Raw genomic sequence first — 12,589 nt, 5'->3', positions numbered from 1 at the left:
GCAAATAAATGCCAAATCCTCTACCAACCGCGTCTCTTTCCACGGTGCTCCAAGCCCTTCTCACGGCGCTTATCTCTCTTCCGCTCGTTCTTCTTCATCTTGTCACGTCCGTGCTTCTCGGGGTCAGCAACAGCGTCGATGCGACGCTTAGCCCGTCTTCCTTCACGACGTTCCTTAATAGCCGCCTGGACCCTAGAGATCTGCTCCACATACTCCGTGGTGCCGAGTTTCTTCTGGAGTAGATCCAAAACCTCGTGGCAGTTGGAGACGAGCGACTTGTATGTGTTTTGGAAGGTCTCATCCGAGGAGCGTGGCGCCGGGATCGAGGGATCCGTCAGATGTTGCAGGGGAATGAGAATGACGCGCAGAGAAGGACGGATCTGCTCAACCTCGATGTGGCGGATGAGCGCGGCAAGGAGTGTGATGGAGGCTGTCTTGGGGATGAGGGCGTTTGCCCGGCCGGAGATAGTTTCCCGCCGCAAAAGGGAGGAGACCTGCTTGAAGATGTAGTGGATGGCAGATCTGTTGTATTCCACCTTGGTTTTCTCCTTTGCCTCTCCTTCAGCTTCGCTATCAGCACCCTCATCCTCGTCTTCATCTTCGGATTCAACATCCTCGCTTGCCAGCTTTGGAAGTTCGAGCCCGTTTTGGGAACAGCAACGTCCGAGGAAGACTGTGTTGCGTACACTTTGCATGGCAAGTTCCTCGGAAATGCCCGGGGTGCGCAGACTGCGGAGACTGGCACGAAGAAGCTGCAGCATAGCCGGCTTGTCCATGGCGAGACCGGAACTTCCGGTTAAGGGAAGGGAAGCGTAACCAGTAGCAGCATTTGTCTTGGCCAGATCGGCCATCCACAAGCCTATGAGGTTTGCAGCACAAGTCTTGACCCATGCGTGGGGGAAGAACAAGCACTCTTGGACAGAAGTCCAGATAGAAGCGCATTCCGGGCTCAGAGCAAGTGAGGAAGCCGTCTTGCAAAGCTTTGTGAAAAGTTGCAGGGCATAGTAAAGAGCCTCCCAATTGCCATTCTCATGGTCATCAAGAACAGGCTGCATTAAGCCGGGGAGGATGTCGATGACGAAATGAGCCTGTTTATCCTTCTCGGTCTGCTCGGCCTCGAAGTAGATCCGCATGGCCTGCAATCCAATACTGCATAGAGCCATGTTGTTGGTCTGCTCCAACCAAGACCGAAGGGGAGTGAGGATAGTCTTCATCTGTTCCCGATCGGCACGGTTGAAGAACTCTCCTAGCAATGTACCCGCCAATTCGCGGCATTCTGGCGACTCGTCGTTCGCCATAGCAAGGACGATAGGTAGGAAGAAGGTGCTGATGATATCCTGTGCTAATTCTGGGCCAGTCTTTGACAGGAGCGCGTGCATCGCCTCCATGACTGATTGCCGCCCCGACTGATGCTTGTAGTCCAGGTTCTTTGCGAAGAAAGCGAGCTGTTTGGTCCAGCGACTCTTTGCCTGCGGGTACTCAATCAGGAAATGGACGTAGGTACCACGGGCAAGATCCCGGGCAGACCGAGTCTGGTTCGTCACCATCATGGTCGCGATGTTGTCCATAAGCTCATACATTTCGGGAACGACGAGCTTCCGGGACATGACGGCGCGGATGAAGTTGAAAGTCACACCTTGGCGATCCGGCTCCTCGATGTCGGAGGCCAGACGCTTGAGCAAGTATGCAAGATGTCCGTCACGGAGCTTGGTGTCCTTTCGTTCACGCAGCATGGAGGAAATCAGCTTTAGGGAGGCCTGTGCGGCTTCAGAGTTGGTGCTAGGAGACTCCTTAACAAGTTTGACTGCTTCAGTGAAATAGACATGTGAGTTCTCGTCAATCTCTGGCAGCGGAAGCTTGATGATCGTGGAGAGCAAACGGAGAGCGGAAACCTTCACTTCCTCATGAGACTGAACAAGCGCATCACCAATGATAGGAATAAAGCCCGATAAGTTAGAAGCTGTCAAGACCGAACTGAACTTGCTGAGGATAGCACGAAGCACATCCAGCGAGAATCGGGTCAACTTGTAGACATGAGAAGATGTCGTACCCCTGTGTTCGCCCCGCTTGGCTCCTTGCAGTCGGATCAAGAACCGTTCCTCGTACCTGGTCTTGGGCGGAGCTGGACCCGCATCGGGGGAATTGTCCCGATAGGCCTCTTTGATGACTTCGTAACAGAAGACCAACATGTCGCGACTTTCGGCATCAGGGTTTCTCAGAAGACCGATGCTGATTCTTCGCATGAGCTCATCTAGCTTGTTGACGAGCTTCGAATTGAGCTTTTCGCGTAGGAGTGCCTGCAAAGGCCTAACCAGGTTCGATAATTGGCTGATAGTGGAGATCTTAGCAAGAAGTTCCATAGAGTCGTAGCTCTTGCTGCTCTTGACCTCCTGCATTTTGCTGGTGTACCCTTCAGCGTCCTTTTCTTGGCCGACTGTGCCAAAGGTATCGTCCATCACAACTGCAACCAGTTCTTTCAAACAGTAATCTAGGTCTCCTTGCTTGAAGTGATCAGTGGTGGTGACAAGCATGGAATGAACGGTGAATGAGAGAACGTGAAGCTGGTAGCCTCGTGCGAGAACGTTCCGAAGTTCCTTGAGGATGTAGCCGAAATAGACAGGACCCAAAAGGAGAGCGAGCTCATTGAGGGTTTTACGTGCAGTGTCACGGGAATCCTGTGCTTTACTCTTGAGGGTTGTGCAGACATCGAGCAGGACCGGAGGAAGACGAATCGCCAGTTCTTCTTCGGGGAGAATCTTGAGAAGTTTGACAGTGGTAATCGAAGCTGGCAGGCGCATACTCATCTCTTTCTCCTGTTTGTGGTGGATGTAATTGGTCAGGAAAGGAATGAAGTTGGTGGTCAATTCCGTTGAGACCTTTGCAAGAGAAGGAACACTCTTGGCAAGCGTGCACATGGGCTGCTCGACAACATCCATCTTGTCAACTTCATCATTGGCCTGGTTTTCTGTCCCCTTCTTTCGGTTCATAGCACTAGACAGTGCATCGGACATGCGGCCGAGCAGTCTGAGGATGTTTTTCTCCTTTTCAGGTTTGCTCGTCATGTAGCTGCGGTATCTCCGGAAGTTTGCTCGGAACTGACCCCATTCCAGCCATTCGGAAAGGACACCAAGGGTCGCCACACCTTCGGCAATCAAGTTGTGGGCATTTTCATCAGCAGCATCCTCGAAGATGAAATGCTCAATGAGGGGAATGAAAATGGTGCCCAGATTGGTAGCCTGAATGCTGCCTTGAGCTGCGTCTCCAGCCAGACGTCGCAAAGCACGTTGTCGGCGGTGCTGTTGGATGTGGAGAATGTTGGTGAAGAAAGAGGCCTCCTCATCATCACCGACGAGAAGAACGTGCATGTCTTGCACAGAGGGCCTAGTGGGATTGAGTTTGACGAAGTAGCCAATGACAGCGACAACTTCAGAGCGAATAAGTTCGGACTTCTGCCGAATGCCGTATTGCAAAGAGGGGAAGAGAACATCATTGATGAGTGCCTCAAAGTCTGTGTCTGGTTCCGTGGATGCTCTGTCGATGAATCGTCTCAAACCAAAGGAGGCGCTAGATCGGATAGCAAGCTCATCTTCATCCCTCAAATGGAAAAGCATGTTGTAGAGGAGAGGTTTCCACTGCTTCGCGCTCAAAGTTTGAGACAGCTCGTCGCTGACTATTCTGAAAGCCTGCAGACGTCTCGCATAATCGGGCTCGAGTCTTTTAGTTGAGCGAGAGTTTAGATCTGCGCACAAGTCGGCAACAATCTTGAGGTTCTCGTCGTGCGTAGCAAGAGCACCAAAAACCCGGGCCAGTACTTCTCTGTTCGCGTCATCCTTGAAGTAGTCGAACATCGAGCACACCGCATCAAACACTTGTTGGGCAAGCTCGGGATCTTCCTTGGGGTCCCACAAGGGCAAAAAGTGCTCGAGAATTTTCAACAAACCAGACTTGGTTCTGGGGCTGACACGATCTGCGGGCTGACGAAGCAGATACGTCGTAATTCCGACAAGACTGGCGGTCTCTTTGGAGGATTCGACGCAGGGGGCGATCAGGGAAAGAGCATTGACTCCTGAATAAAGAACGGGCTTCGAGGGACCTCTCTTGAGAAGACGGCCGAGATGGAAGAGAGCGTGTTCCAGGTAGGGAGAGAGTACTTCGGATTTAATTTGCTCAGCTGGGAAGTCCGGCATCTCTTCGATTTCCTGCAACTTTTTGCCCATAGACTGCTCAACCAGCGGTATGAGAACCTCATCCAGGATAAAGTTCTTCACTTCATCGCGGGCAGACTCGACCGCGAGACAATCAATCACCTTAGTCAAGACCTTGTCATTGTGCTGCACCAAGTAGAATGTTGACCTTGGGGCAGCGGCCCAGGTGGAGAACAATCGTAGAAGGCCTGAAACACCCTGTGCTGTCTCAATAGGGAACTGATCCAGTCTGCTGTCAATCATCTCCTTGAAGATGATACGGACGTAGGGAGTCCAATCGTGGTTCGGAACAATCGAGAAGACCAAATTGAGACAGCGAATACACGCAGAACGAATATTTTGAAACACAGGCAAGAGGCGTTCATCAGGGCGGTCGCTACCCTCGTTGTAAATCGCCCGGCATGCTCGTACCAAACAGTAGACAACCACATCCATCGTCTGCGATGCAAATTCAGTCATCCGGGTTTGAAGCGTGTCAAAGACAGTATCAATCAGCTTAAGCAGACCCAGCTGTCTTCTTGGGCTGGTCAACTCTTCCTGGAAGGCAGTCTGATCGCACTCACCGTTGTCTTTGACAACGTGCACATCTGCAAGAGGACCAAAGGACAGCTGCATGAAAAGTCCAAAGTCGTGTTCTGAGAGGTGCGAGATGGTTCGCAGAATGGTCTTTCGTCTGCCGGCTTGGCCAGCAGCGGCCGAGCCAGCCTTAGAGATCATTCGACCATAGAGTAGTCGAAGGACCACGGGGAGGAGAACAGCGCGGTGCTCTTGTTTAATTAGACTTTCTTCGTCGCCAACATGGACGAACACGGCAAGCTCATCCTTGAATCTGGCCTCATCCAAGAGATTAAGTAGATTCTCTTGGTACGGGCGCACACTCGGATCTTTCCAAGTGAAAAGGACATTGAGCGCATGCTTCTGTAGGTCTGAGTTACCATGACACAGGAGTCCTAGGATTGCCGCATGAACCTCGGGGGCCTTGAACAACACAATGGGGTTGAGGAATCGTGCAAACAAAGCAAGCATGGACAATCGATCCCGGAATCCCCAACGCACTTGCACATCATCAGTCCCAATGTCTTCGATTTTCGCCTCGCCAGTTGGGGGCGCGTCATCTTGGTCCTCACGCAATGCCCAGGACAAGAACAAGGGCACAATCTGGCGCGAGCGTTTCTCAGCAACGCCCGGGGCAGCGTTTAAGACACGAAGTGCATGGGTTCGTGGGGAGGCTGGAAGGATGTTTGCGACTGTGTGGTCCTGGTTGAATTGTTGAGATAGGACATGATAAGGATCCTCTGTGCTCTTGGTATTTGCAGCGAGTACTTTTTCGACCTTCGCAACATTGTAACACTTGAAGTGGCTCTTGACGAAAGAGCTTTCGTCGTCTTCTGTTGGTGCATCGTTGGGCGCTTCGGTATCCCGTTCTGACAGCCACTGGATGGACAAATCGGACACAATCTTCTCTCCCTGAGGATTTTCGCTAATAGTCTTCAATGCAGCAGCAGAGTCATCCCACAGTGGGGCCAACTTCTTTGAGAACAATCCAAAGCAGAAGTAAGGGACCAGGGTGGCCATCCACCTGCGGGAAGCAATTTGGGGGTAGAGAATAGCAAGTTTGCGGATATGCATAGAGATGGTTCTCACAGAGTCCATTGTCAGCGGGCTCTCTTCGACTTCAATGGCCAATTCCACGGGCGAGGGGTCGTCTTTGGCAATACGAACAATTAATTCCCGTAGAAGCTGAAGAGATACCAGCCTCAGCCTGTGCGAGGGGCTTGCCAGGTTCACAATTAAATCTTGAGCAAAGTCTTCTAGGGTGGGATGTTCGAGGTCCGCGGACTCTGGGAGAGAGGAAATGAAAGCAAGTGCACCCTCCAAAAAGACTGGCAAGCGGGAGTATTTTGTAGCAGTGGCAATGATTGGTTTCAAGAGATTCGAGTCAAGTTCTCCAACTTTGTTAGCGAGTTCGACATACGTCTTAAATCCTTGGCCAAGGAAAAACACCAGGCCCTTTGTCTGGCCGGTATTGCCTTCAGCTGCGCCATCTTGAAACGCCGATAAGAGGTTACTGTGCAACTTAGAAACCATCTTGGACAATGTAGCAGAATCTGCAAACAAAGAGATAGCAGTTGGAAGCTTCACCAGCGCATTCAAGAAGGCTTCATCTTTTGTGGGGTACTCCAATGAATCAGTGATGCGAGATTTGAAGGCATCTGGGCATGAAATGTAGCCAGGTTGCGAGGTCTCGGGGGTGATGCAACCAGCCTCATGCAGGCGTAGCAAGGTGAAACAAGTCTCCCACTCTGACTTTTGCCATGATGAGTTGATATACTTCTGGAAAGGCGAAAGAAGCAAGCTCTGGAATCGCTCTGATCCCCACTCCGAGAATGTTGTGCAGAAGAATAGGAAATATTTTGAAAGCTGGCCTGTGGACACCAGGTCCATAATAGAGCGAAGGAAAGGCAGCAACTCATCCATGGGGGACATTTGAAGGGCGTATGCGACGCTTGTAAGGATCTGTGATATCGTTTCTGAGGATACATCAGACGCCGACACCTGCTGAAGCAGGGACACTTGAATCTGATGAACGATCTTCCAGTTTTGGATTCTGACACCCTTACGAGTTGTCACAAGTAGGAACATTATACGGCAGCACTCCGAGAGATTGGGATTTGGGGTTGATTCTGAGCGATCTTCGATATAAGCCTTGACCGTGTCGAGGATGGGTCCGAAAGTATCGGGAGTCGTGGCGTGGACAAGACTGACGACCAGACCAAATACAACTTCTGCAGGATCCTTGTGATTTTCACTAGTCGGCGGGATCTTACTTAGAACACAGCTGAGGATATCCATGCCATTAGAGTGAAGCCCGTTGTTGACTCCCCTGATAGCATCGGAGAACATGGTCATCAGTCCTTCCCTGTAGTTCTCGGTATCCTTGTTGTCATCGGCGGCTTTCGAGATATCGTCGAAGAGGAATGAGACGGCGGTCTCGAGGGGTGCTTTGTTTTTGTAATAAACAAGGCCGGCCTTTCTGATAAGGAACGACATCGACTCCGCGGCGAACCTCGCCACAAATGGCTTTTGTCGTTCTTTTCCGAGATATGGGGTCATGATACTCAGCAGCTGTCGCAGGTCGGGCACTAACAGACGAGAAAGGAATTTGAAGATCCATGCAAGACAGGTGAAACTCCATTCAACGACCTCAATATCGGGGTGTGTTGCCGCAACAGATGACACCAGTGTCACTGCCGTAGCAAAATGTTTTTCGAACTTGACGCCCAGGTCCCGAGCAAATTGCGCAAGCAAGCTCAATAGCGGCTCCATGGAGAGCTGGTCTCTCTTCTCGATGAATTCCACCAATAGACCCATGATCTTCTCTTCATGATACAGAACTTGCGCAAAGCTCTCGGAAAGAGGGTTGACACGCCGTACGAATTGTGTAAAATTGTCTGAAAGGTTCATCTCGAACCAGTGATCGAGGGCCGCTCGGAAATAAGAGGATGTTTCGTCCTCATCTTCGCCGAAACTGGCGCGGCGCACGCGGTGGATCGGGTCGATTTTGAGCTTGGTGATTCGTGATGAAAAGCCCTCGAATCGATGGTTTTTTGTGGTTTCGGTGCCCGTTTTCAGGCGCCTAACAGGCTTCGGTTTTGAGCCTGTCCCCACCATCTTGACTGGTCTGACGAGCAGCACTGTTCGTGAGAAAGGTACTGGTCACTTTTTTCTGGCTGATCCGCATGGAATACAAAAAAGTTCTTCGGGGCGGGACTTTGTTATTCCGATGAAGATATCTATTCACATCACGTGCTGATAAGGTGGCCCAAGCTCCTGCTTTCAAGAACCCAAGATGTTCTATCCTGCGTCTAGTCGCATGTAGTTGATCTCTGGTAGCATCTTTGGACAGTTTGGGTGTTTGGGGAAAAAAATCGTTTTCCTTTTTGGGGTCTCTCGTCTTCCTATTTTCCACCTTTCCACTATCTTCTTATCAATTTTCATCAAAAATTCGCAACTTTTTCCTTTGCCAACCCAACCTACCACCAAGATAGAGCACCAAATGGCTCCCAAATGGTATGTATGTTCAGGTCTGCATATATTCCAGTCACTAACCAATCCATACATAGTATTGTCTTTGGCAGCTTGAACGGTCAGATACGGCCCGTGTTCACTAAGCTAGCCAAGCTGCAGCCAAAACAGGATTTCTCCTTTGCGATCATTCTTGGCGATCTCTTCGGTGATGGTTCTACTGAAGACGAGCTCCAAGATATTACCGCTTTGATACAGGGAAATATCACTGTGGCATGCCCAACCTACTTCACCCTTGGTAACCGACCACTTCCCCCTCAAGTGGTCGAAAAGATTGAAGCAAGTGATGAAGTGTGCCCCAACTTGTTCTTCCTGGGAAAGCGAGGGACCTTGAAGACAACAGATGGTATCCGTATTGTCGCTCTCGGTGGAACCATGGGAGAGGCAGAGGGTAGATCCAAACCCGAGAGCAACGCTAGCGGCAAATTCCAGCCGACATACAGTGAATCAGATGCTCGTGCACTGTTCGGGATTCACAAAACCGACATTCTCATTACCAATCAATGGCCGAAGGATGTTCGTTTAGGATCTAGCTGCGAGGTCTCTGGGGATAAAGCAACCGTACCGGCTGAATTGCAATGCATTGCTGATGTCTGCGCGACTCTGAAACCGCGTTATCACTTTTCTCGGTCAGACGCTGCTTTCTTCGAGCGTGAACCCTTCTTTCACATGCCAACGGAGGAGGGTCAAGATGTCTACCCACTCACTAGGTTTATTTCATTGCCTACTTTCGGCTCGACGAAAAATGCTATTTATGCCTTTACCTTGGACCCAACAGCACCTTTCCCAACCAGTATCCCCCCAGGATCCACCATCTGCCCTTGGTCGGCGGCACAAAGCAGGCGCAAAACGCTCCCAAGCCAAAATGAATCATACCAGCGCTACGCCCCTTCCGACAGAGATAGAGACCCGGGGCACCAGCGCCGACACAAAGAACGTGCCCCTCCGCCAGGCCCAGAGAATTGCTTCTTCTGCCTCTCGAACCCCAACATCGCCACCCATCTCATCACCTCCATCGGCAATGACAGCTATGTCACTACTGCTAAAGGACCTTTGCCCCCAAACAACTTCTACCCTTCCCTGGGCTTCCCAGGTCATATGCTCATCATCCCCTTCGAACACAGTCCGACCATCGACCTAATTTTCGATCCGGCCACCCGAGCCTCGACCTTCGCGGAGATGCAACGGTACCGCGAATCCCTGCACCAGATGCTGAACGAGCGATCAGGTGGCAAGCTCGGTGCTGTCACATGGGAAGTCAGCCGCTCAAACGGTATCCACACACATTGGCAATTCCTGCCGATGCCAGTGGAGAAAATTCGCTCCCGGCTTGTGGAAATGGCATTCAAGAAGGAAGCGTCGAACCTGGAATATTCGACGTTCAAGACCGTGCCAAATCCCGATGAAATGCACAATCACCATATGATCGATTATTTCCGAGTCTTCATTTGGACGCCTACGCCTAGCACTGAAGCTGAAGCTGAACCCGATAATTGGTCTGCACCTGAGCACAAAGGCGTGTGGAAGACTGAATCTGGAGAAGAGAATGTTATCATTATGAAAATCCTGCCGGAGAACCGATTTGATTTGCAATTCGGTCGTCGGGTTATGGGTAAGGTGCTCTATCTGGATGATCGTATTAACTGGAAGGACTGTGTGCAAACGGATGAAGAGGAGACGATGGACGCGGATGCTTTCAAGGAGGCTTTCAAGAAACATGATTTCGCGATGGAAACTGAGGAGTGAATTCTTGGTCGGCAAGTTTTTTTTTCTTTTTCAGATTCATACATGACAAATGTGCGGTGTGGTATGGTGATCAAGCCCTGGAGGGATCCTTTGACGGGGAGCGTTTTCGGAAAGCTCCCCTTTGTGTAAAGTACGATGAAATGTGACAAATGAGTTCAAAATTAAATCCAAAATTCACAAATTTTACAGATTCCACACAGAACGCATATAAGAGATACTCATATTTACGCGTCTTGCTAGGCTGTTTTGGCTGGAAATGGAAACATCAAGAAAGCTGTGCGACAATGTGCCGATGCCAATGTTGGGCTGTGCTCGGATGCTCGATGCTGAGATGTCCAAACCCCTACTGCCAGGTCTAGGACTGTGGGACTATTGCTAAGATACCCGAGCATCCCATCGCAGCCTAACAGTGCTAACCCTAGATCAAGATCCTTTCGAAGCTTAACGCTAGATTCATAGGTATGAAGCCAGTCAAATGGTTTACCTCTGCTGGGTATACATAGTACAAACCCAACATATCCCAATCAACAATCTATAACCCCTCATAACTCTGGAGGTCATCCATTATATCAAAGTAGATCAAAGGTGGGACATTTCCTGCTAGGGCAAACCGCGCATTTTCCTCCAAAGACTGCCATACAAGAGTATCAAGCGAGTCTATCAAAGCCGACCTGGGGATGCAAAAGAGTGCAACTGGCAAGTGAGAAAAATGGTGAAAGAAAAGAACTCTTTTTCATTCAAAGCCCAAATTTAGCCTGGGGTCATGGTATGTATGTAAGATGAAGGAAGACAATACAGCCTCAGAATGGTATCAAAAAACGGCGAATGAAGAAGGAAAAAAGAAAGAAAACGTTCTGTTCATAAAACCGCCTCGATCGACGAGGGTCCTACTCAAAAGTTGCTGGAAGCATTGACAGCAGGTCTTCTCCCGCTCTGCAACAGACTCGGAGGTCTGGTATTGTCGGGCTCGGGAATTGGGGTAGTGATGGCGTGGGGGTTATAGGTAGTGTACTCCGAAGGCGAAGGAGCCGAGAAAGCAGGAGGGGGCGAAGAAGGGGCACCGGGGGCGAAGCCGCGGTATGGAGGCTGGGAAGTGTAGGATGGGGGATACTGGCTAGAGCCGAAAGATGGCTGGCGCTGGAAGCCTGGTGTTGGGGCCGCGGCTGCGGAATGGTCTATCTCCGAGGATGGGGAGAAGGCCATTGGCACAGGGCTGTAGTTGGTGTGCGGCTTGTATGCAGCCACGGGCGAGGGTGCGGTCACAGCGTGGTAACCACTGCCTGCGCCGTAAGAGTTGTCGTTATAGGAGTCTTGGTATGGTTGCTGGTCGTAAGGATTGTGAACTGCTCCGCCGGGAGACCGCGAACCATAGGGGTCGTGCGCTGCGGCACCATAGCCACCTGCTGCGGCCGAAGGTATCATACCAGGCGAGCGACGCCCGTACGGATCTTGAGTGGCAGCCAACGCTGCCGCTGGGCCGGGGGAACGTCGTCCGTATGGATCCTGGACAGCACCGAGTGCCGCCGGGCCCGGGGACCTTCTCCCATAAGGATCAATCGTTGCTCCAGAGGAAGGCATGCCTGGCGAACGTCGACCATAGGGATCTTGAACGGGATTCAATGCTGCTCCCGGGCCGGGAGACCGTCGTGCACGCGGATCGGTAGGTCCAAATCCTCTGTATCCCGCGGCTGCGCCCATGGCTGGGTTGGGTGAATAGTCAGAGTAAGCGGCACCAGGTGTGCCGGCACCCTGTTTTCGGTCCGGGGGATTCAATGGCTCCATTTCGACATCGTCATGATGATTCGGGTCTTCCACATGCTTATCAACGGCACCAGCCCAAGTAGGCATCTCGGGCAGAGCGTCCTCATTGACATGAGCGGCCGGGGACTTGGGCGCGTCGAAATGCGCAGTCTGAGGCGCAGTCTGCTGCGCGCCGCGGAATGAAGGTGGTGCTGGCGGCGCTTGATAGACCGGATTCGGAGCTGGTGGTGGAGGCTGGTGGAACGGAGGGTCATCAAAGTGTTTAGGCGTTTTGTTTCTGCGCCTGCCCGATGGACAGCAACAGCTACAACAGCACTTGCAGCATTGATAGCCACAACACATACAATTGATGATGCAACCTAATACGGCGAGTAGAACTACTGAGCCGATGATGATACCAACAATTACGGGCCACCTTGCGCCAATGAATTAGTATCGTGCCAGACCATGCGCAAATGGGAAAGGAGGGTGCACGTCGCTCAGGAAGAACTCACTTGCAGTAGGTTTTAGTCATACATTTGTCCCAGCTGGAAAAGGTGCTTGGAACCGACTCGAGATCACTCGCGGTGTCTCGAACCCATAGTGTAATATTTGCTGGACTCATCTTGGAAATGAATAGCGGGTGCACAAGACGAGAGAAAAGGAATCATCCGATTGCCAATGGCTGCGGAACAGCCTTCGGCCAGAGCCTTCCAGTGTGAAATAAGACCTAGTTCAGTGTGATTGAACTGTATGTACAATCGTACCCAGGCGCGGAGGTAGTGGGAGGGGCGCGATGCCGAGTGTAGCGA

General features: G+C 51.3%; 3 protein-coding genes across 3 annotated transcripts; 1 reads left to right on the top strand and 2 right to left on the bottom strand.

Moving 5' to 3' along the window:
* Positions 1-20: 20 nt before the first annotated feature.
* Positions 21-7,877, bottom strand: N7487_011708 (uncharacterized protein; the record flags this gene model as incomplete). The annotated part of the gene is made up of 1 exon (XM_056879438.1): positions 21-7,877. One exon carries the CDS (start codon positions 7,875-7,877, stop codon positions 21-23), a length of 7,857 nt encoding a protein of 2,618 aa, XP_056724757.1.
* A 366-nt stretch (positions 7,878-8,243) lies between these two features.
* On the top strand, positions 8,244-10,037 carry N7487_011707 (CwfJ domain protein; the record flags this gene model as incomplete). The annotated part of the gene is made up of 2 exons (XM_056879437.1): positions 8,244-8,276; positions 8,330-10,037. Exons 1-2 carry the CDS (start codon positions 8,263-8,265, stop codon positions 10,035-10,037), a joined length of 1,722 nt encoding a protein of 573 aa, XP_056724756.1. The 5' UTR covers positions 8,244-8,262.
* Positions 10,038-10,928: 891 nt separating this feature from the next.
* On the bottom strand, positions 10,929-12,402 carry N7487_011706 (uncharacterized protein; the record flags this gene model as incomplete). Its single annotated transcript, XM_056879436.1, has 2 exons — positions 10,929-12,081; positions 12,293-12,402. 2 exons carry the CDS (start codon positions 12,400-12,402, stop codon positions 10,929-10,931), a joined length of 1,263 nt encoding a protein of 420 aa, XP_056724755.1.
* Positions 12,403-12,589: the final 187 nt, after the last annotated feature.

Source organism: Penicillium crustosum (genome assembly GCF_028827405.1).
Source record: "Penicillium crustosum strain IBT 35664 chromosome Unknown utg000005l_segment0_segment0, whole genome shotgun sequence".
In the NCBI taxonomy this organism is placed as follows: domain Eukaryota; kingdom Fungi; phylum Ascomycota; class Eurotiomycetes; order Eurotiales; family Aspergillaceae; genus Penicillium; species Penicillium crustosum.
Note: the sequence above shows the minus strand (reverse complement) of the source record. Positions and strands in the feature narration are given on the sequence as shown.